Source organism: Rhamphochromis longiceps, linkage group LG9 (assembly GCF_057381845.1).
Source record: "Rhamphochromis longiceps isolate RC_006_pf linkage group LG9, R_longiceps_female_GT1.1, whole genome shotgun sequence".
Classification (NCBI taxonomy): Eukaryota; Metazoa; Chordata; class Actinopteri; order Cichliformes; family Cichlidae; genus Rhamphochromis; species Rhamphochromis longiceps.
In genome coordinates, this window is record NC_140565.1 from 24,391,104 (window position 1) to 24,416,913 (window position 25,810).

The window sequence follows — 25,810 nt, forward strand, 5'->3', positions numbered from 1 at the left end:
CTTAATTTTGGGGACATTCTTCCTGTAAACTTAACTTTCTGTATCATATTTTTCTATTTAATTAATTCAGGAGGTTTTAATGTTTTTCCAACCTTTTGCTTCGGTGCCATCCCTCTAATAAATAGATCTCATCTTGATTTTGGGAGATTTGACAGTGCGCAACAAATTTAAATGATCAAAACGGGAAAACACAAATATTTTATAAATATGCCAAAAGTTTATTTATAACTAAAAATTATGTTGTTAAATATTCACATTTTTAAACCCAAATTTGAGCCGGACTTCTCTACAATTAATTAATTAATCAAGCAACAACGTTCAACCACTAAAACCACTTTTACCTTCAGGAGTAACTCGAATCAATAACCAAAGAATTAAAGGCCACATTTCATGTGTTTGGCTGACAATCTGAACTGTAGCTGTAATTATTTATCTTACAAGCTGTTTTATTTCTGCAAAATATTCTTGAACACAATTCGAGCACTAATTATTTTCCATTCATTTCCATTTTGGATTTACTTTTTTCACTCGTCCACATCATTAAAATTTTCTGTTACTAAAAATCTGTAAATCTGATGTTTTAATAATTTGACTTTTTCACATTTTTTACTCATGTTTTTCTTCTTTTACTGTTTCACTTCATTTTTCAGCCCTTTTGTAGCAGCATTTGCAGATCAAGTTGTCTGCAGCTCTTAACAGTGGCTGCTCAGCAGGAAACGGTTGTGACTAGCTGATAAACATAGTGTGAAGTCAGAAGAGACTAAAAGCAGAACAAAAAGAAATAAGTACATAAAGTGACCTTTGTATTTAAGTGGCCATAAACAACTTCAAATTCACGATAATGAAGATCTTTAAATGCTAAACGTGTGAATACTACGCTTGATAAAAACTTAAAGAGTGAGGGAATCTCACATAGACACTTATAGCTAAAGATTAGGAGCTCCATAGTTTCCTCAAAGTCCCAGAATGTATTTATTTTAAAACTTGTGTGCCCAATATAATTTATTATGAATTCAAATGAGTCTCAAACAACTTCAGATGCACAAAGCCGCTGCATAATAATATGGAAGCCCGTTTCCGCCACTAAAAAAAAAAAAAAAAAGGATCGAAATTTCGAGTTATTATCTCGAAATTTCGACATATTAACTCAAAATTTTGAGAAAAGCAACTCGAAATTTCGAGTTAGCGCTGCCAATCAGTAATCTACGTGAATGACGTCATTTCCATGTTACCCGGAAGCTGAAGCCCTCAGCTACAAATGCTACAGCTAAGCTACCGGTATTACATCCAGTCGTGAATGCACAGATTGCTGAGTGTTTTCAGCCTGGCTTCACAAATGATGAAATCCCTGTGTTATTAGCTGAATCACATGGTGTTACTATCAGCAAACATACTTTAATTTGTTGGGATCCGTTTTTGAGTGCGCGGTCCTGCGCCATATGCTTCCGGGTAACAAGAAAGCGACCTCATTCACGTATATTTTTGATTGGCAGAGCTAACTCGAAATTTCGAGAAAATAACTCGAAATTTCGAGTTATGGATACTAGCTTTTTTTTTTTTTTTTTTAGTGGCGGAAACGGGCTTCCATATAATAATGACAGCTCAGCTAATCAAGGTTTATTTTTACCTTGGCTTGTCTTACAGAGGTTCTGTTGCATGCAAACATCATTTGCTTTGCAAAGGCGTAAATGATTCCCGCTGATAACAATCCCATGTCTATCTGTAAGAGCAGCACGATTTTAATTGTAAGACATTCAGAGGCGAAAATAAACTTGATTAGCTGAGCTCACGCCATTAGGCGCCAAGTATGTGCATCAGGGACACAAGATTAAAAAAAATACCATCTTAATAAACCTTAAGGGGACCTATAAAAGCTGAGATTCAAATAAAGTTTCCATGATACCAGAAAAAAAATGCAAGTAAGGGTCATGTGAAAGTGAGCTAAAATGCACACTAGCATCTCCAAACACTGAACAGAGCAGCCAAGCGGATTAGCAGCTGGTATTACCACATTAAAAGCCGTTACTAGGAGAGCTAAAACTATTATGAGATAAGGGCTTTGGTTTTAGAGCCACAATCCTATAACACCGCTAACACACCATATGCTGGCATCCTGACAGAGTTGGTGAGAATACCTGTCAGAAGGTTAGCATATTAGCATCTACAGTAGTGCAAAAAAAGTACACCTTCTTCACTTTTACATAACAGGACATAATGAAATATAATTTGGTACCTTACCAGATTACCGAAATAAAATAAAAAAAACCTCAGGTGATCAACAACATGACAGATTACACTATTTTATTATTTATTCAACAAAAACTCAAAGTCCAGAAGCAGTGAAAAACTAAGTACACCCTGTGACTAAACATTTTGTAGAACCACGTTTAGCAGCAATAACGGGAAGTAATCATTTTCTGTATGGCTTTATCGGTCTCTCACATCGTTTTGAAGGAGTTAATGGCCGACAGCAAGGTGCTCAGGTCTTGTGGATGCAAAATCCCAACCGACACTTCTCCATCACCTTGCTTAACAGTTGGTATGAGGCATTTGTGCAGATATTCTGTGCATTAGAGATTTGAGAGGTAGGTAATACTTTCAAACAAGCTATACTTGTTGTGTCTTTTTCTAAATGTACTCTCATGAACTTTAACTTTTAACATGCTAACTGAGGCCTGTAGAGTCCGAGATGTGGCTAATTCTTCTAAGCATGGCAACACTACAAGAGCTTAAATGATTTCCACTTGTAAATACTCTTTCTCACTGTACAGTGACAGACTTCATATTGTTTGGTAATGATTTTAAAACCCTTCTCAGATTGATGGGCAGCAGCAGTCTTTGCAGATATCGGTCCTCTGCAGGGTGTGAACACATCTTACTGCTTCAGACCATCAAACTGCCAAAATCTCACTTTTATGGAGGTGCTCTACTTGCTGATAATCAGCTAATCAAGTGCATTTGAATTGGAAGCTCCTGGCTGCTACTCATCCTTTTAATTCCTGTAGATGTAATCAGTGTTTTTTTTTTTACACACTACTTCTAGATTTTTTCCTAATTTTTCTAAATTAAAACAGTGAAATATATCAAGTGTTGCTATTCATCTGAAGTTTTATTTATCTAATTTTAAAACCTGCCAAGGACCAGATTGTTTTTATTATGTCCTGATACATAAAACCTTAGAACTGACAGAGGGTGTACTTTCCTTTTCTAATGTGAAGCTGAGCTGTTAGCGATTAGCTCAGAGATTCTTAATATTCTCATGTTGGCTCATGTTTAGCTTTAGAAGTCGTTGGAAAACATCAGTGGTAATCAAGTATGACTTGATCAGCCATTCAGTACGTGCTCTGTAACAGAGTAAGGAGAAGTTGGAAGACAGGTGGAAAATGTGGGCAAGGAAATACTTGAGAACCACAGTGAGAAGGGGGCAGATCAGCATGGCAGGGCACAAAAGAAGTGCAGCGAGTTTTGTAGTGAATAATTCACACAGCCAACAGCAGTGCAGCAGCCATTGGTCCATTATGTAAAAAATCCTACCAGGATAAAACAGTGAACGAGGCGTAGGCGTCACCACCCACCACTAGAGACGTTTTTGGCAGAGCAGAGTGAGCTCTAACAGTTTGTTCTGATTCTCATGGGCGTATAAGGAGCTCGCAATTGTTTTACACTTAATTCTCGCTGTCAGATTTCTTTAAGTTTGCTCTTTGTGCGCTAATATCAAACAGAGTTACAACATGTTTAACAGCAAACACGTTCACGGCACCAGATGAACATCTGAAAGCACTTAAAGACAAACGTTTGATTGTTTAGTAAGAGCTCAAATATCTAACTTATGTCATCGACTCTTTTTCTTCTTATTCTTATCCTCTGACATGCAATCACTGCAACAACCAGTTCAGCTCCAGTGCTGACAAACAAAGACTGAAAATACACGCCTTGCATTACTGTAGCAGAGGTGTATGTTGAAACCCTACACATGGTGCTGCACATTACAGTTTTGACAAATCACTAATTTAACCAAAAGAAATTACTAATTCATATTTTGCTAAACTACAACATTAATTAGAAGAAACTCGTGGATTCTCACTGTCATGTATTCTTGAGCCACCCCTCATTTCTTTATATATTTACAGGAAAATGGGAAATAGGTGGACAAATTTTGCGAATATATACATAGACATATAGTATAAAAGGCAAAAAGAGAGTTTGTCATTATTTGGACGACCACCTTTGTTTTTCAACACAGTCTGAACTCTCTTAGGCCGATCCATGACATAGGCTACGTTCACACTGCAGGCGAAAGCGCATCAAATCCGACTTTTTTGACCCTATGTGACCCATATCCGATCATGGTTTGACAGTGTGAACAGCACAAATCCGATATTTTCAAATCCGACCTCACTTTCGTATGTGGTACTGAATCCGATACATATCTGAAGTTTTAGAAAGCGACTGCTGTTTGAACGGTCATGTCGCATTAAATCCGTCTTTTACGTCACTGACACAAGACAGACGGCAATTATCAGCGCCGGAGAAAACATCGCGAACGCTTCCTGGCCATCCGGTGTAGATGTCAGTGAAACTGTTGGGAAGACAACGTTGGAGAAACGTGAACACTTTATTTGTACTGTATAATCTGCAGATTCTGACAGAAATCTGCAACTATCCTTTGAAGCACCGCTCCTCTCTAAAACAGCAATACGGATAATTATTAGGCCATATGTAAATAACAAAATAACTTTATAACTTAAAGCAAAATTGGGAAACGTAAAGTCCGAAGCAGTCAAACAGTACTGTTTGCTCTGGGTCTAAACAGAGCGCGTTGTGTGTGACGTCTTCTTTTGCGCATGCGGGCCGCTTTGAGCGTTCACACTAGAGCGCGTTTGCTGTCACATTTTATTTGTAGTGTGAACGAGCAGACAAAAAAAATCGGATTTGATCCAAAAAATTGGAATTGAGCATTAAGACCTGCAGTGTGAACGTAGTCTTAGTGTTACATTGCGTTTGGGAGCATTGTCATGCTAAAAGGTGAAACCATTACCGATCAGACACGTTTCAGCTGGTGTTGGATGGAGGATCAAAATCTGATTGCACTTTTCTGTGTTGATACTTTCATCAAATTTGACAACACCAACACCTCTGACTGAAAAACAGCCCAAACCATGACAATTGTACCTCTCTCCTGACCTCCTCTGCACAAGTTGATGATGATAATTTATCCGTAAATTTCAATTAACCAATTCCTCTCACCTGTTGCTACTGGTTTTCAGTTTGGCAGAGCTTAACCTTTGGCCTGCTTTTCATAAATGTTTACTTTTATACAGTCTATTAATAAACTTTGCTCTTCATTTGTGTGTGTGTGTGTGTGTGTGTGTGTGTGTGTGTGTGTGTGTGTGTGTGTAGTGGTGGTTTTGTCTTAATATTTCAAGCTAACAGGAAGCAGGAGACATTAGGTGACAGTATCAGTATCAAAAACATATTTCTATATTTATACCTTCTTGAATTTCCTGCATTTCGTTTCAGTCTTTGCCTGAATCACCTTTTCTTTTTTTGTATGACAAACTTTTGAGCCTCGATATCCTGAAATATATCGGAGTTTTAATAGAAAAGAGTCAAAGGGAAAGGCCATGCAGTGATTAAAATACTTGAAAAATCCTGAAATAAAGATATTTGAGGAAAAAAATGCTACGTCACGAAAGCCAATCAGCTGGGATTCTCCCCACAGGCTGTGGATTCGCCTGATGCCACTGATGTTCAGAAATAGAAAACAAGCTTACCAACTGTGGTTACATTTTGCTTTTACAGAGTCGGAGGAAAAAAATGAAAGGCATCATGGTCAAGTTTTGAAAATCTGTTTCTATAACTTGATTTCAGCTCTCTTGGTCGTGCTCCTCTTGCCTGTTGGGCTGTTGGAGCGACTTCTTGTGGGTTTGATGAAAACACACCAACTGTGGACAGCTACCCTGACAGGATCTTGAGGACCAGGGGAAAAATATGAACTGAATGAAATTAAGCGAGTGATCTTTTTTAATATCAATAAATAATAGTTTGTAGATCCTTTACTGACCCTTATTTCAATCAGCTTAGATCCTTTTCTTTTTTAAAGTAAAAGACAGAAGTGACAGGAGCAGGCTAGTGGGTATGCTGCTGTATGTTTTAACACTTATCCCACTAAGATAAAGTCTTACCTCTGTGATTTATTTATTTATTTTTTACAATTTTGGGCAAAATTGTTGCTTTTGTATCTGTTTTTCTCTAAACTGAATCTTAATCATTGACTCTCAAGCGAGCCTCCTGCAAATATAGAGCTGTTAGACGTAAACAAAGGCCTACCTCGCACATCTGGAGCTGAAAGAGACGCCGTTCCTTCTCCATCTCCTCTGCGATTTCGGCCCCGGTGATCTCGGTGCGGATCATCCCATGCTGCTTGGCGTGCTCTCGCTTCTCCTTCTCTATCTTTGTACTGACAAAAAAAACCACAGGACTAATCATTACAAGGGCTACATTTCTAAATGTGACCTTTATTTGTTTTTCGCATTGGGTTTGTGTGCTGTAAATTCTGTGATACTCTTTAAGGGCCCCTGCAGAACTGCTGTAATGTCATTAAAGCTTGACTCATAATGACAAACAGCGCAGATACAACAGCACACTTAAGTTATCCACTTACAACTTGGCTTCGTAGTCCTTCCACGCTTTGTCAAAGGGCTTCTTTATGTCCTGCAGAAACACAGAAGAACAAGAATCAGCAAACTACAAAGGAGGTCACAGGAGGGACGGAGTTATTTGAAGAGTTGGATCGCTGCTTGAGGCCCAGCAAATGCTTCACTACACTCTCGATTTATGGCCTCAATGCCCAACGAGCACCCACGCCCCTCCTTGTACCTCAAACATCAAGAGTTCATGGCCCAGTTATTCGCCTTAAACAACACAAAAGCAGTGTTTACTTCAGCCAGATTTACAGTGTGATCTTTAGTTTCTTCTCTAAACTCCCCCGTCTATCCTCCAAGTCTCTTAATCACAGGCACACAACTTGAAATTGATAGAGAGATGGGCTGACCGGCCATCTATCCCCCTGCCCCACTGAGATGTACTATTAGGGGCCCCGGAAGAGTCGAGAGAGAGAAAAAAGGAGGAAGAAGAGAAATTGTTTTTAAAGTAAATCTTACCCCTTTCACGCCTTTCAGATCACCCTTCAGCAGCGAGTCCAGGGTGAAGATCACATTGTGGCTGAGGCTTTGGAGCTGAAAGAGACAAGAGGAGGAGGAGGGAGAGGATTTATAATGAGGAGAGAAAACTTAGTTCGTATATCAAACCATAGCATCAGAGGCAGACGTTAAAGGGACTGCCAAGTAAAACCACAAAAAGAACCAACAATGAAATTCTATTACAAACAAGTATTGTCTGTGCAGCCAGAGCTCGATATAACTCACTCCGCTGTGCCACAGATCTGTCCAAAAGTATTAAAACACCGGGTTAAAATGTTCCTTACTCATGAGCATAGCAAGTCTAACCATAAATACACTGTAGGTTACAATCCTGCTACTAAACCTTCAGCCACCAGAGGACCAAATGTTTATTTACTGCAATCCACAGCTGAAAATAGACCTTGCTAAATTCTTGGGTAACACTAAAAACTGCAGCCCCCAGGTACATTTAGGACGACTCATACTATTACACCACAACTCATGCATTGTTTATAGTAGTGCAAATGGGGCTGCACGATTAATCGTTAGAAAATCGCGATCTCAATTCATACTTATGTGCGATCTCATTTCCAAATGACAACGATTTTAAAAAAAAAGAAAAAAAGAAAAAAAAAAGAAAAAGACGACGACGATTGTACCGCATTTTGATCCGGGATGTAATCTGCATGAAAACAAGCGCTCACTCTTCCTGCTCAACAAATGACAAGGGCGGAGCCTTATACCACGTGATACAGAAGCTGTGCCGTGTGATGCTAAAATTAGCAGGGAAAAAACAACGGACAGCACGTCAGGGATGACGAGCAAGTGACAGGAGAAAATCCTTCCGGTCAACCACCCAAACATCAATAACGGGAACCTTATACAGCGCTTCCCTATACACGTCGAACTCCCGCAGGCACAAAGAAATTACGGAGGCTATCACTTATCACCTGACCAAAGATATGGCTCCCATCAACACTGTGCAAAACGAGGGATTTAGGAAAATGATCAACACCCTAGACAAACGCTACACAGTGCCGTCCCGCAACTATTTTTCTATTGTTGCACTACCTGCTCTATACACGCAGTGTCGAGCAACGGTGGAGACGGAATTTCAAGCAGTACAACATTTTGCGCCAAAGACAAAATGTGAGACATTTGTTGTTTTTATGTTTATTTATTGTTTTTATGTTCAGTCTCAACTGTTACTGAACAACAGTTGAGACTGAACAGTTGTTCAGTCTCAACTGTTACGAAGTTGATGTGCAGTTAATAAGTGCAATAAATATTTATACTTGAAAAGAAAATCGTGAGAGAATCGTGATCTCAATTCTAAGCCAAAAAATCGTGATTCTCATTTTATGCAAAATCGTGCAGCCCTAAGTGCAAGGGTAATTTTATCCCATTGCCAGGTTATTGCTAGGCAACGTGATGACGTCATAATATAGTTAAGGACCTTCAGGGTCCTAAGATGTACCTGTGTGCCAAGTTGGGCTGTTGAACACGTGATTGAGTAGGGCGGGTTGCAAACAAAGACAAAGTCACACACATATGATAGAAAAATATTGCAACAGACATGTCGGTTTTAGCTAATATGATGTCCAACAAGTGCCGACAGCATACTCAAAGTTACACACAGGAAGAAACTTGGGGTAAACACTGCTGAATGGTGTCAGCACATTGTTGACAAGCAGAGCAGTTTCATTGTTTCAAATGCTCTCAGCAGAATAGAATCACAGCTGTGCAGATACATTAAAAAAATGGGATCACCATCAGTCGCACTTAAAAAACAACAACGCAGTAATAGTCTGGCTGTACACATCACACAACACCAACAGTAAGGCTTAGACACATTTCAGGCTGCCTGGTGAGTGTTACTGTGTCCACAGGATCTCTCGCTTCTGTGTTTCTCGTTCATTGTCTACTGCCTGTGCAACGCATCCAGAGATGGGACATCTGCATAAACTCTAGATTATTTTATGCAAATGCAATGCATCTGACATGATCCAATGCATCTAGAACAGGAATGTGAAACTCATTTTAAGTCGTGCATAGACGGTCCTGGAACTCCAAATTTAGCATATAAAGTTCTCATTTATTAGAACTAGTTTTCATAAATTGACAGTAAATGTTTAGCATTTGAAAAACTGTCAGTGGGCCGGATCAGAGTCAATTCTGGGCCTTATGTTTGGCACTCCTGTTCTAGGACCTCATGACAAACTCTGAATGTAGTCGTACTCAGGCTCTAAAAAATAACCAACATCTGCGTGACTTCTTCATCACCTCAAACGAACTCAGAAACAAGTTTCACTGAAAGTTTGCAAGCAGTCTCTGATGTTGGTTTCAGTATGGAATCCAGAAGTAGAGATCCTGCAAGAGGTGATCGTCTAATCAGTTTCAGCTCAGTGTTTGCATGAAGCTGCAGACGTGAGAGCACCTGTCCAACATCTATCATGACTGTCTAGTGTAATATTTACTCTTAGCAGTAGGAGTTCATAAAGATGACATGAAATTATTGCAGCCCACCACAACACTGCCAGTTTCTCCTGTTGGGAAAGGAGCTCTCCCATCGAATGTCCAGTGCCGGGAAGTCGAGTCATCTCTTGTGTGCCCCACTTTTTGTTTCCACTATTCCAGTTAGCACTGCGTGGTTTAATTGCTAAAGGCTGTGGCAGCAAATCACCAGCTTTGTCTGCTACTGGGTCATGGAGTGTTGAATACAACTTTTACTGGGGGCTAGACTATAATGGGAATTGGCAACCAGCTCCGATTTGTTCAATAAATCAGGATTAGTAACATCAAACATGTCGGTGGAGTTTTTGCACAGCTGATTCACATACAAGCTTTCAACATTATGTTAAAAAAAAAAAAAAAAGCTAAACACATAAGTAGGACCATTTTTTAACAAACAAATGAAATCAGGGATCAATAAGAAAACTGATAAACAATGAATCCTGAGTCAGATTAAAGTAATGAGCATGAATCAAAACCAAAGCGGGGGATGTGAAACTAAAACAATGAGTTGAAAAATGCTAAAACGGTCCGCAGTTAAGTAATAAGTACAAACCATTCCTTCCACTTTACACACAGGCCTTTGATCCCATTAAAATGAAATGAAAAAGCACAGTTTTAAAGCAGTGCATCTTCAGTGCATCTTTGGATTTGAGAGAAAAACAAAACAGCACCAGCCTTGTTTTTTTAACCTTCACTGCACTTTATCAACACATTCCTGCTGCAGCTGGCTGAAGCAACGAGCAAACGCCACAGGAAAATGGCGCACATGCAAGTGAGTCCGTCAAAGAACGATGTCTGCAGCAGCTCGGGTTGCCGCAGCTAGGCTCAGCAGCTCTAACCATTAGGATCAGCAAGGTCACTCACAACACCACTAAGCATTTAAGTCCCGTTGTTGCTGTTAGCCAAGTCCACAGCGCCTCACTGCAGCGTTCGAGGAAGTAAACAATGCTTAATGGGCGCTAATGTGCTTCTTAAGTGCCTGTCTTGCATATGCTATTGTCAGAATCAATCTTTCATTGGCCGGCTGCCGATGTGCTCTAACAGCCATCCTGGAAACTGTCACTGTCTTCTCAGAAGGAAAACAGAGAAGAAGACACAGAAAAGCTGCTTCTATCTGTTTGCGAAATCCTTAAATTTCAGCTGATGACACATGTAGGACATCTAGGGCAAGCGCCGCTCATCGATACTCATTTGTAGTACACGCACACACCAGCTGCCCTCAGGGCGCCGTTATTGAAGTCTGAAAAATGCACTCGATGAAATACTCAAAATGAAAAAGTCAAGAGATGTTTGCTTCAATATGCAGGCAGCTCAGACAGGTGAGTGATTTAAGGTGGTTTCCACACAGACACGCATGCACACAAACACGCATGCAGTTGTTCCTGGTGCTGCCAAGTTTATTTATGGAGTCTAATCTCCCCGTGAGCCACACAGGATGAGAGAGAGAGCAAAAGAAAGAGAAAGAGAGAGCGCGTGGTCTGGCTCTTCCAACAACAATCATTCAGAGGATTCAAACAGGACACATTATTCAACAGAAACGTCAGGGGAAATCCACACCAGGCAGATAAGAGCCCGTCTGGTAAGGAAAAAGGTGGATAAAGTCAGCTATACTGTCCAGTCGCCATGATGGTTTTGACTGCGTAGGCGAGAGCAGAGATTGATGAACATGTATTATTCAGCTGGAACCTGTACAAACGCATAACTCAGGTGTTAGCTGCTTCATCCAACCTTTCAATCTTCACCTTTAAACTAAAGTAATCCTAATCTATCCCACTGATCCAAGTGAAGACAGCGAACGTAAGCTGTGTATGGAAAGGATTCCTCTTTCTACCCTTGCATAGACCAGGCCAGCAGTAAAGGCTCTCCAAGCCATTTATTTTAATGACACTTTGAGTGCTGACAGGCTGGACTCACCAGGTTCTTCAGGAGTGCCGACAGTTCCTTGGTGAGGGAAGAGAACTTGACGAAGGCTGTTCCCAGGTCGTGGTTGTCCCGGCTGATGAAGTTGCTGCCAAACTTATCCAGAGCCTGGGCGTAATTGTCTTCATTCTGGACGTGGTCTGTTTAAAGAAGGGGATGGGGCAGTGGTCAGTTTAAATGCTATAACTTTTAATGACATCCTGAGGGGAAAAAACATCAGTGTCCTTCTTCAGGTGCACACACAGCGACCAGGTAGTGAATTATATGTTTTTTTGAATCAGTTTTAGGCTTTAAGTTCCTTAAAAGCTCTTTCTGCTTAGACATTTAATATTTAAGAAGTATAAGCTTATTTAAAAAAAAAAAAAAGGAAGTGAAACCTCTTATGTCCTGTTTTGAAACTGTTAAAAAACATCGAGAACAGAAACAAAGCCAGAAACTTTGCTTCTTGGGGCATTTTTCTCCACATCATATCAGAAAATCTTGAGATCCTTTTACATGTTTCTAAGAAAGAAGAATGAGCTTTAATGACCTCTAAAACCCACTCAGAGGAGAGCGCTCGGCTTGCATTATGAGTTCAGAAAAAGAAAAGAAAAGACAACACCTCTGATATACCGTAGTTATTGCTACAGTCGCTGACCCACTCTGTATCTAGCTGCAATCAAAAAGAGGTGTCGCACACACCATGTACCACACATTGGCTGTCAGGTATAGGAAGATGAGCCTAAGTGGATGGCAAACGACTCCGAGTGAAATCATCAACCCAGATTCCCAGTCTACGTCCCAGAGATTTGGGCCAACTCACGCACTTGATCTCAAGTCGCAGCTCTTCACTCGACGAACAGTTCAGAATTCAATTGACAAGACATAAAAAAATAATAACACTTTATTGATAATAATAATAATAATATTATTATTATCTTCCAAATAGCAAGAGCGGAAACTTGCCCTGTCATTTCATTGAGGACATTTAACACCTGGAGGCCCTTCACCCAAACCCTTCACATCCCAGTGGCCAAATCCTTGAGTGGGCAGTACTGCGACATTTTTTTTTTTAAAAAGCGGACCCGTTATGCCTTTACTTATTTTCTGTCCGTTTCTGATACATGCTCCGGCCCACTCATCATCACAGTGGACTGTATGTGGCCCATGATGTAAAATGAGTTTGACATCTCTGCTTTAGACTAAACAAAACGCTTGATCAGTGATTACATCGAGTCTTTTCTTATTTAACGACCAATTGCAAATTGCAACCAAATAGTTCCCAGAAGTTGAGACTGCATCACCCACAATCTTTGATTTGACTTGGACTGACTACAGTCACTCTCAGACAACTGCAAACCTTCACCAGTCTAAGCATCATCTAATTTAAAAGCACAGACAGATTCTCAACACGTTGCAGTAAATATGACTGTCTGCACCGATGATCATCTGCAACTCATCTCATACTCTGTGGCAGCCCTAGCTGGGAACCAGTTGCAAACGATTATTCTGATAGTCGACTAGTCACCGATTATTTTTGCGATTAGTCGACTAATCAGATCATCACCCATTGGACGTAAAACCTACAAGCTGTAGGTTGCACCAGCAGCATCTGCTCTTATATAACTATCATTAGCTTACAGCTTTAAGTGTTTAAGGTCTGTGCTAACTAAAAATAAAGACAAGATGGTAGTTTATTAAATTTTAATTAAACTTGCAGATTGTTTCGGTGAAGTTTAATAAACTCCTTGCTATCTAAAATATAACAGGACACCGGAGTAAATTCTGGAGCATCTCACACTTCTGATGATCAGCTGTCTGTTTGATGTTTATTCAGCTGTGTAAAAACTATAACTTTAATCTCAGCCAAACCGATTTACTCAGGAACAAATAAATACTAAAAAAAAAGCCAAACAATAACATTTTAAAGTTATCTAAGTGAAGGCCGGGAGTCCGGTGTTCTCACGGCTCTAGTTAGCCTTGCCCCCGGTTAGCTATCGAGCTAGCGGGTAACAGACGTCTCCGAAAACGTCGGAGCGCTTTTGAAAATATTTGGTGTCTTGATAAACTGAGCAGATATTTGAGGTTTACACAGCTACATTCTCGCCTGAAAATATGTTAAACGTTTATTTGTAACCCAGAAAGAATAATAAGAGTAACATTAAAACTAACCAGCTGCCGCCATTGTTGGAAACTGAGCTGGGCGCTATGAATTCTGGGACAGAGCTTCTTCTTCTTCGGGGTTTAAGGGCAGCTGGCATCCTTGTACATGCAGTGCTGCCATCTTCTGTTTCAGTCCGTTATTACACTCTTAAATCCTGCTACTTATTCCTGCGTCTTTTGTGATCTTACAAAGCTTCAAACGACGCGTCGACTAGTAAATCGATAGTCGACGTAATCGTGACTAGTCGACTAATCGTGGTAGCCCTATTCCCAGCTGATTGTATTATGGTTATAAGTCTATTCAAAAGAAAGGTTGCAATAAATGCCTATGGGGTTTTGCTGTTAAATAGCCACCTGATGCAACTATGTGACTAATTATGGCGCAATCTCTGAATTAATGCTTCAGATCTGTGAGGTTCTGGCTGGACTCCAAATGTAATTAGTAAATGTGAATTTACCAAAATGTCACAGATTGCATGAAACTGCCAACTTGATCACATTAAACAGCAAACTGATAGCAGACTGACTCGGTCTTATTGCTGTCTTGGCACACCAAATTCACTATGTTGACGGCAGCTGACTACGAGGTGCCGCAGACCCGATCCCAGTCTTTGAAGGAACTGTTTCAAAGGCAGTGACATCACAGGTTCAGTGAACATAATGCAATAATTTGTGGTCATGCAATCAGTCTCAAATGTTTGAGATCATGTGACTGGAGCATGGAGGGAGAGGAGCTGAATAAACTGAGGGGCTGCACCAGAATAAGATAAATAAGCATTATTTTGATCTGAAAAGTATGCAAAGCTACTCTAATAGAGACCAAAAGAAGAATATGCAGCCTCTTGCAAACCCGGTCTCTAACATGGACTAACAAAGTTAATCAAAGCGAAGGAGGTTTGTCAGAGGACCATAAAGTTCACTTTATAGAATCAAGTTCAGCTGCTTTCAGCTTTGCACATATTTATTTCTGATGATCTGGATGTGAGTTGGAGAGCTTTGTAAATTTATAACCAAGAATGTTCTAAAGCCAAGATTTTACAGCTCAAGTTAAAGAAAGTGAGAAACAAAAAGGCTGTGGATAGAGAAAGTATTTCAGTCCAGCTTTTTTTTTTTTGTTCTCAAAGGCAACACAGACACACACCTGAAACAAACAGAAGTGTAAATCTTTCCTAGGGATGTTTCCAATAAGACAAATGTGGCAGAAATACTCAGCAGATTCTGCAGTGGAAAGTTCCTTCAGCAGAGCAGCAACACAAGCAATAAAATAAGACACATGACCTTCACTCCTGAGAAACTTTGTTTTATACATTTTGACAACAGCAAGTCCTCTTTATATACAGTTACTGTCAATGGAACAAGACACGTTGTTCTCAGGGTCTGCGAGACTCCCCGAGAGCCGTCAGTCAAAGAGCAGCATCCATCTGTCACTGTCGTTAAGCTGGAGAGGAGGTGGAGGGGGACGTGTTTAGACTGTTGCCAAATCTAGAGAGGAGACCTGGCAGGGAGGTCAGGTGAGACTAGAAACCCGCAGAGCTTAGTCCCCACAGCAGCCAATTTGGACGCGCGTCACAGTGGAAACTCAAAGTTCAAACAGTCCTGAAGTTACTATTGAGGACGTTTTGTATTTTCTACAGATTTTCTGGGTATTTAAGGGGTTTAGGAGCCCAGCAGGAAAGAAGTGGGTTACAGTGGAGGGGTAGCATGAGAGGTCTTTAGATTCACCAAGCTTAGAAGTTCAAGTTCTTAATATCCTTCCACTTTCATTGTTACATTACATCGTCTGTTGAGTTTCAGGCCAAAGAGGAGTCACACAAAAGGGTCAAATTGGGAGGAGTGCAAGCTCTCTGTTGTTTTCCATACAAATGTGATTTCTACATGAATGAAATTGAAAATTTAAGTACACAGAAACAAGCCACCTGGAAGACGGCCATTATGCAGACTACACTTGGCGTCTCCGTCTGAGGCGACGTGACCTCGTCGTGCCTCGTATAAAACCTGAGCACCTGCTGCTGCTAGCTGTTGGAGTTGTAGAGGAAAAATTACAAAACAGCTCACAGAAAAATTGAAACGACCTCGAGGATTTAAATAAAATCCTAGCAAAACCAAAGATAAGACAGAACACAAAATATTATATGTATCTTCATTAATTTTGGTAATTTTATACTAAGCACTGTTGCTTCTGATTGGTAAAGAGCGTCTTTGGAGGTGTTTTGATGCACGCTCAAAAATCCAGGTTCGTTTGGTCGTTGCATTTTCAGAGGGAGAAATATTTCATCACTCATCTATCTGCCTGCAGGTTCCTCTAACCTCATACTGTTGCTTAATGACCAGAAGTAGCTGTCTAACAATGGGCTACAAACTCAGACTTTTATGACCAAGATTGAAGAAGTTACTTGGATGACGTGACAAAAAGTTTCTACCACGGAAAACACTGAATCCAGATGAGCTACATCAACTTTCTGGGATGTGTCTTTAAAGCCAGCATCATTTAAAAAAAATCTTTTAATACATTAATATATTGTTGCTGTAGCTTCATAGTGTGCACCCATCTTCATGCCTGAACCTCCATTTGCGTGTATGCACCCATTTCACATTCTTATGGCAAAATATTAAGAAATGAGGCGTGGCTCAAGACTTTTGCACAGTCCTGTATAAACAATTTTCATATCAATTTAATCCAGGCCAAGCAAGACTGAAACACAAAGTCAAAATAAGATAAATAGCAAAAAAATAAAACAATCTTAACATTTTTAAATGGATTAGATTAAAGATATAAACAACAGGAAAACATTTATAAGGACGAAGGTATATCGCATTTATTTAAAATAAGATCGGGACAAAGTGAGATGGAGGTTCTCGCTCAGGCTTAGGGGCCCTGACAGTCGACGTTTGGTCATCTTTTGGTTTTGTTTTGATATTTTTTTTAAAATCCTCATATCACAGTAGCAGGACTGTTAGATCTGTAAGATCTATGACACATATTCTAAAATAATACAAGTTTTCGATCATCGTTTTCAATCATTTTTATGCAAAAAAAGAAAGAAAAAAAGGGGAAGGTTAGGATTAGTCTCAAGGCTTCTGCTGTAAATCTTGCTACTCCTACTTTGTTGCCAGGGTTCAATGTCAAACATGACAACACAGTGATAAGATGTAGGAAATCCCAGATGATGTTTAAAACATACATTTCTATATACAACTTTGCATTATTCTCACTACACCAGTGATTCAGCTACTGCAAAAATGATGAAAAGCTTTTGGAGAAGTTGACTTCGGTTAAAGAAAAATCTCAGTTTGTGTGGCCTCGGGGTAAACTGATCAAACAGTTGCCACCACAGCACTGCTGGCACACTGCTGGGACTGATATCACAATTTTTAAATATATTTTAACTGAGCAAACCATCAGAGCGACGTCCAAGTCTCTGTTTTGCAATCACTTTAACCCTTTAAAGCCTCAATTATGAAATTATTGGCATTTCTGTGCATTATCTGATAGTATACATCAGCTTTCTCATGGGAAAATAGATAAATAAATCACACCAATGATGCAGAGGTCTCAAAAACTCGTGTATCACATATGAAACACTAACAGGATTAAGGCCTTTATCTTACTTTAACTCGGAGGAAACTAAAAACTTGCATAACAGCTGGCTTCAAGTTAACCCAGCTGTTTCTCCAAAAGAGCCACAATGAGACAAAGGTAAACAGACTCTTTTCTGAGGAGAAAAAATAAACTTTTTTTGTGGGTCAAGCATCACAAACTGTCATTTTACAGGGAGGAGGCTCTCGCAAGCGTTCAGTGGAAAATTACTGAGGATCCATGTCACAGCAACACACTAAACAAACTCAGGTGTTGGTTTCTGGGACTGCCCGATACATGCAACAAACACCATCTGTCCAACACAAGGCTGCATTCCAGACACGCACACACACAAAAAAGCAGCAACCCTCATTCTTATTAAAGATATTTAACAAATCCTGGGCTCTGGGGATTTGACTTTCAGGAAAGGGCTACAAGGCTGTATCCAAACATTAATCAAAGCACAGCAAAGCCTGACAGATTTAGAAACAGACTCTCACCTTGACCTGAATTGTAGATGGCCTTCACTGACTTCTTCACCTTCTGCAGGGAGGTTCGGTCCTGGTCCAGCGCCTGAGGAAGAAATGATGCTTTTTAACACCTTTGAAGTGGTTTCATGCCTTTAAAGGTGACTGTGAACATTCATATCAGAAAACAGCAAAGACACTTTGCAACCTTTAAATATTTGTTTTAATGGTAGACCAAACCTGAAGAGGTTACGGCATAAGAACAACAAATATTTGCTCAATAATAGAGCTGAAGTGCTCATTCATAATGAATGAGGCATCAATCATCATTTCAAGCAGAACTTTTGTGCAATTACTGGTTGTTTATTATTACAAATTATTCACACGAAAATGAGGCTGACCTGCAGTTACTGCACGCTATACATCTCACTTTCTTGCAGTTTCACAGATTAATGTTTAGCGCTTTGCAAACAAAGCACCAGGGATTTAAAATAATGACCAGTATTAATAATAAAAACACATGCATCTTCCACCGGTGGTTACATGTACAGAAGTACTACAAAAGCCATTCAATGCAAAATCCACAAGCGTGACCCCTGAGCTGATTTACCGTCACCCCCCCCCCCAAAAAAAATATGGCTTCACACAAGGAAAATTCATCATCATAAACATCATCCACATGCAAGAAAATCTCACCATGAGGCCGTATCGCTCAGCTCATTCCCTGCCAGAGAAAACAACAACTACATCTGAAGTCACATCACATTCGAACACACCCCATAACTCACATTTCCCCGTTAGAAATCCCAGCACTGACTGACATAATCCTGTGCACCGCTTAAAGATAAAGACTAAAGTCAATTACATCAGTGAATAAGTGAAATGTTAGATTTTGACGCCCTCTTAGCTCAGAATTTAATTATAAACGTTCACATTTTTATTGCTTTTTTCCCCATCCTATCTTGTTAAATCTTTTCTCAGTTGGTTAAAAAAACAAAACACCCACGAACATCTGGGTTTTGCCTTCAGTGGGAAAGGGTAAAATCAGCATTTATTCACTCACAGGTCAACTGACTCTGCAAAGCTTGGCAACCCAGCCTTCATAATGTGTGGTCACTGTTGTTTGAAGCAGGCGGGGATACAGAAATCCCAGCTTTTCCAAATTCTTATACCAGTACCGTTAGAGATGGCACAATACGACTTTTTTATGTCCGATACCGACACCAATATCATAAATTTGGATATCGGCCGATACCGATATGTAGAGCTGGGCAATATGAGATTTTTTCATATCACGATATGTTTTTTTCATTTCAGGCGATAACGATATCTATCACGATATAAGCCAAATAACTATATTTGTAAGATTTAAATGTGCCGTTGCTCACAAGTAAAATGTGAAATAATCAGCAGCTTGTTTTTAAATATTTATTTCCCATAATAAGTTCAACAGGGTAGGTGTACTTAAGGAACATGAGACTTTTTCAGATAAATAAAGGCAAATATTGCAAACTACACAAAAGGCAGCCGCTAAAGCGTTTAAGTTTCAAAATAGAACAAACGAAACAGACTAAATTGTCAATTCCACTTAGAAATAAAGTATTAATTCTAAAAATAAATCTTAGTTTGTTTTACAGAAGAACAGACAAAACTGACTAACTTTTGTCAATATCAAATAAACTGAGAACTAAAAGGAAATTCTCAATCTCTCCTTGTTGTATAGCTGAGCTTTTCAAACAGTTTTAACAGTTACTTTAGTCTGACAAAAGCCGAATGACGAATTAGCGCTTCCAGTCAGAGACTGAGGCTACGTCCACACGTACACGGGTATTTTTGAAAACGGAGATTTTCCGTTTTCGTTTTAAAAAATAATCCCGTCCACACATAAAGGCAGAAATGAAGGAAAACGCTGCTATGAACATGCCAAAGCAGCAGGTGGCGCTAGATTCCTAACCGTGCAGAAATGTTGGCCAATCAGAAGTCTAGAAGCCTCGGTGGGAAAAAGTAAACAAAGCTGGGGCATAGAAGCAGAACCGAGTCGTATGTGTGGACGGACAGTAACTGTGTGTATATGTAAGCATTTAAACACTGCAGAGAGTAGAATTAACAGTAACAGTATTGTAGAAATTCATTTCACCGAAACAATAACGTGGCGCACAGTGTGACGCATGCACCAGTTTATTGTATTTCCAGACTTGCTTTCGGCACAATTTACAGTGCACGCTACTCTGTTTTTTGTCAGACTTGAAATAGCCGAAATACCTTCACACTACGGAACTTCTATGGCTCTTCCGTTTGACAATCTCTCCGGCATTGGAACCATCATCTGTTTTCTCTTCGGTCACGCTCGGTTGATTTTTCTAGTCGGCACACTCATTTCCTCCATTATGCGCTGGCTCCATTACCCGCTGGCTGCTTCCCAAACAAACACACGTGCGGCTTGGCACTTGTGCTGTACGTAACAAGTCACGCGACGTGACGCTGCGGCTGTGATTGGTTCGGCTCTGCGCTACTTAATTTGGATTGGCTGACCTTTTTTTTTTTTTAAGAGGACAAGAGCGGCGAGGTCTATCGCGATAGCTTAATTTCTCTATCGAGTAAAAGTTATATCGCGATACATATCGTTATCGTTCTATCGCCCAGCTCTACCGATATGAATCCGATATAGTGTGTTTTTAATAAATAAAACTGTTTTTTTAATATCTTGCTGCATTTTGTATAAGTTCAAACTCAAGTTTAAAAAACAAACAAACACTAAAGCTATTCTGTTATACCTGTATGCAAAAAATACACTGCACCCAAAATATTTCATAGTTCAGCAACACTGATCAGTCGGGCAACCGTGGCTCAGGGGGTTGGGAATCGCATCTGTAACCGGAAGGTCGCCGGTTCGATCCCCGGGCTCTCTGTCCTGGTCGTTGTGTCCCTGGGCAAGACACTTTACCCTACTTGCCTACTGGTGTTGGCCAGAGGGGCCGATGGCGCGATATGGCAGCCTCGCTTCTGTCAGTCTGCCCCAGGGCAGCTGTGGCTACAACTGTAGCTTGCCTCCACCAGTGTATGAATGTGAGAGTGAATGAATAGTGGCATTGTAAAGCGCTTTGGGTGCCTTGAAAAGCGCTATATAAATCCAATCCATTATTATTATTATTAATAAACTTAGACCTACTCCATCCTCCCTATTCTGGTATTTTAAAGAGTAAGCAACCTAACTAATAGGGTTGCAAACTTCCAGCAAAAATAAATAAATAAATAAGGAACCCCCCCACCACCTCATGATGCTTAATCGACGTAATCAACTTTAATTTGATGCAGTGTGAAAAAAAATGCACAGAAATAAATTATTTTTCAAGAATAATTAAATAGATTCAACATCTTTCTTCAACAGAACTGCAGACTGCACAGATGGTATCTTCCCAAAGGAAAAAGTAGTATAGCTTACTAGGGTATATCAGACTTAATAGTTACTATATACAGTAATGGACTTCTATGCATTTTACATCAGATTAAAACTTTGGGTGTAAGATTCGGATAATTATTTATTAAAAGCTCGACATTTTAAATTAGAATAAGAAAGAAAAGTATGTCTTTGTGCCCCCTTTTCCATGTTCATGCCCTATCGGCCCCCCTGGCTAAACTTTGCTAGACCCGGCCCTGCACAGTTACCAGCCGATATTACGTATCGATACCGATATGTAATATCTGATCGGTCCATCTCTAGTACCGATCAGATTGTTGCTACTTCGGCTGCTCTGTTATTCACACTGGGTCGCCACAGCAGGTAGCAGGTGTTTGATTTGGCTGATTTTTTTAATGCTAGATCGCCTTCCTGATGTAACCCTGAAGAGGTTTGTCTCTTCTCCCAGGATCGAACCAGGAATCTCTCTTTCCTTTCAGTGTGTTAACCACTACAATGTCCAATACCCACGGGAAGTCATTTCTTTACATTCAGAACAACTTGAACACAACTTAAAGATTGATTTTTCAAGTCTTGTCCAGATGCGCAGTGATCGCCTCACAGTTTTATGTTTTATTTTAGGAGACCGTACTGTTTAAATCAGGCCTCATGTTACACAAGCCTAGAGACTGGCTGGCTACCGCCTGGTAACCATTTGTCGCTAGGAAAAAACATCCCCCCAACCAGTTAGGTTTTGTTTACTGGAGGGTACAGGCTGAGGCTAAGTTTAAAAAAATAAATAAAATAAATAATAATAATAATAATAATAATAACAAATCACCTAGTGCAGCTTTTATTTTGAAGGTGAACAGTTTTTCTCCAGTTTCTTTTGCACTTGGCACTTCATCATGTTTGCAGACAAGTCTGCATTGTTCATGCGAACTGGGGGAGACCACTTGCAATCTGCTAGGAACCAAAGCAATCACAAGTTTTTTTACTGCCTTTGCTAACAATGCGCCAACTGGTCAGGGAATACAGGTTTTACCCTAGCAACCAGTGGTTTCTAAGGGGTTGCCAGCCAATCTCTAGGCCTGAGGTCTTACATGTAAAACAATGCACTCATAGTCTCTCTTTCAGAGTGACCATTACAGCGTATTAATTTAACACTGGTATCAGATTGGTAGTCCGTATCCAAAAAAGTTGGTGCTGTTTACCAACTTTCTTCCCCTGCATGACATTATGACACACCAGAAAAACAATCATAAATCTGCTGTTTGCCTTTATTACATAACTTCAGAATGGCAATGCTGCAGCATGAAGTAGATCAATATAATAACTAAATGCATGAGGAAAACAGCTACGCAAGACCATTTCCAACCTGCCACACCTACTCAAAATGATCTAACCAAGAATAAAAAGGGAGTGAATGAACAATGATGACCTCACACCCAATAAAAACAGTGAATTCTCATTAAAGTGTTTTTTGTTTTGTTTTTTATTTGACAGTAGGGCTGCCACGATTTGTCGACTAGTCACGATTACGTCTACTATCAAAATCGTCGACGACTGATTTAATAGTCGACGTGTCGTTTGAAGCTTTGTAAGATCGCAAAAGACGCAGGAATAATAGCAGGATTTAAGAGTGTAATAACGGACTGAAACAGAAGATGGCAGCACTGCATGTACAAGGATGCCAGCTGCCGTTAAACCCCGAAGAAGAAGAAGCAGCTGTGTCCCAGAATTCATAGCGCGGCCCAGCTCAGTTTCCAACAATGGCGGTAGCTAGTTAGTTTTAATATTACTCTTATTATTCTTTCTGGGTCACAAAATAAACGTTTAACATATTTTCAGGCGAGAATGTAGCTGTGTAAACCTCAAATATCTGCTCAGTTTATCAGGACACCACATATTTTCAAAAGCGCTCCGACGTTTTCGGAGACGTCTGTTACCCACTAGCTCGATAGCTAGCCGGGGGCTAGGTCACTAGCGCCGTGAGAACACCGGACTCCCGGCAAATTGTTTTCAAACCCACCGCCGTCTTTCGCGACTCAGGTTAAATATATATGAGTCACTTAGATAACTTAAAAATGTTATTGTTTGGCTTTTTTTTAGTATTTTATTTGTTCCTGAGTAAATCGGTTTGGCTGAGATTAAAGTTATAGTTTTTACACAGCTGAATAAACGTCAAGCAGACAGCTGATTATCAGAAGTGTGAGATGCTGGAGAATATACTCCGGTGTCCTGTTATATTTTAGATAGCAAGGAGTTTATTAAACTTTACCAAAACAATCTGCAAATTTCATTAAAATTGAATAAACTATCATCTTGTCTTTATTTTTAGTTAGCACCTTAAAAGCTTAAAGCTGTAAGCTAATGATAGTTATAGAAGAGCAGATGCTGCTGGTGCAATAAGCTGTAGTTTTACGTCCAGTGGATGATGATCTGATTAGTCGACTAATCGCATAAATAATCGGTGACTAGTCGACTATCAAAATAATCGTTTGTGGCAGCCCTATTTGACAGCATATCTCATTCTGGACAACGTGTTTAATCGAGTGATAATTCCCTGGAATATTCTAACACAGCACCTTCTCTGTAATTGTTGTTTACCTGTCGTATTTCCCGGGTGACTAATTAGAAGATAGCTTAATAAAAAGGAAAGGTAGATGTTTACTTTTAATACAAGAGATTAGTGCTGCACACGTGGAAAGAGCAGGCACAACAACGCTGAGGTCAAGCATTTATCCCTCTAGTGAGCTAAACAAACTGGATGTGTTGCAAAAACAGCAGCATGAAAATCACCTGTGACACCCTGAAAACCATCTGCCTGTGTGACATCTATTATCGGCTCATTTGCTGCAGGAGAAGCAGAGATAACTGGAAAAACATGCGACGTTCAGGAAAAGTGGACACGCGAGGAACACAAATGCACGTCTGTGCTACCTGCCTCTGCTGAATGATTTAAATTGTAAGCCTGCATTGATCGCTTTTAGAATAATGCATTCTGACGGCACAAGCATTTCCCATCCACCCATTTTAACCACGGGGAATAAAACCATAAATCTGCCACGTTTTCTCAAAATAGACAATAAAACCCAAGCAAAAAGCTCTATTGCATCAAGGTCACTCAGTTAAAAGCAGAAGCACGTGCACATACACGTATAAACACACACACACCAGTTGGCTAATTAAATTTCACAACATAATTAAGCTGTCCTTGGCCTCCCTTGGACAGTTTTACATGGCTTTTCCCCAATTATGGCAGCAGTAGCTTGTTGCCGCAGGGCCCTTTTTGCCAGGGCTGAGCCCTTTGAACCCTCTGCACATGGGAACAGTCTCTGCAGCCACATACCTCCCCACACAGCCTCATTACTTAGCCCCGTGTCTGTTTGGCTAAACAGCGGTCCAAACAGGCCAGTACAAAATTTAATAAAACCTCTAATCTCTCCAACAATGCCTTCGTATATGATATTATCCTGATAATTACTATGATAAAAGTCTTCAAAGAGTATGAAGACATACTTCAATGATGACACAAACATTAGGTTACATATCTTGTAACCCCTGTTCTCTGATAACAACATGTGTGCTGAGTGACTGCCTAGCCTCAAAAAGCACAGTGGGGCTGTCTTATTCAAGTTACAGCTGAGTGATTGCAGAACTGCAGATTGTATCATATTATCATGCAAATCTGTGTGCATGCATGTGTGCAGCTTCATGGTTAAATCTCCCAGAGACCGTAGCAGGAACTACCACAAAAGTGGTTTTGAGGACTTTGTCAAGTGTTTATACATCTACCTATAGAGCGTATTATCAGAGAAAAGGTTGCATTATACAATGTTTGCTGTCAGGGTACTCGCTGCATAAGCTACTTTCACTTGTGCTCATTTCCTTTCTTTCTTCACACCATCAAACACCACCTGTCACCTATTTGTTCTGGTTAAACAACTGAGAGCTTCATCTAAGAAGGTGTTTATTAGTATATAGGCACAGATTTCTGACATTTCATCTTGCAGGAACATACAAGTATAATGGTTTTCGGGACAGTTTTATTAACAGAAAGAAGTAAGCTGTTGATAAACCTGATCGCTGGTCATGGATAAGCGGATAATTTATTACAGAAGTCATTATAAGTGTCTCACAGTCATAACCTCCTCCCCTACTTAGCATTTTTAAATTGTGTCAATAAGTACTCATGGATCCAGCCTTTGATGTTTTAGTTTATCGTGTTCTGTTCACCAAAGTAAACAGAAGAAATACAGCAATCATGCCATACAGTAAAACTCCAGGAATGGGCTCCTGCATGTATCCGAGAGTCATGCAGGCAAACTGCTTGATGCTACAAAGAGTTCTCCATGAAACCACCCTAAGAGGTACTTTCAGCTGCTGGCTTTTGACTCAAACATGTCTCTGCAGTGACCGACACACAACCAGTTAACACCTTTGCACACCATCCTTTACATGTTACTCTGCTGTTAGTCCTTGGCAACCATCCGAGTTGATCAAAGTTATAACACAGAGCTGCAGTGAAACAGTTTCTCATGCTAGTTCTTTATCTTTGATGCTGTTTTACACTGTTACGCCCATCCCTGTTCCGGCGCACTTTTCCGGC

The 25,810-nt window shown here is 40.1% G+C and overlaps 1 protein-coding gene across 1 annotated transcript in view; it reads right to left on the reverse strand.

The window, feature by feature from the left end:
* Positions 1–25,810, reverse strand: part of asap1b (ArfGAP with SH3 domain, ankyrin repeat and PH domain 1b) — an 86,081-nt gene that overhangs the window by 38,159 nt on the left and 22,112 nt on the right. Inside the window, exons 2-6 of the mRNA XM_085418975.1 lie at positions 17,835–17,907; positions 11,610–11,755; positions 7,164–7,238; positions 6,665–6,714; positions 6,331–6,460 (exon numbers count right to left, since the gene is read on the reverse strand). Coding sequence (XP_085275101.1) covers positions 6,331–6,460; positions 6,665–6,714; positions 7,164–7,238; positions 11,610–11,755; positions 17,835–17,907 — 474 coding nt within the window. The remainder of the gene's footprint in view (positions 1–6,330; positions 6,461–6,664; positions 6,715–7,163; positions 7,239–11,609; positions 11,756–17,834; positions 17,908–25,810) is intronic.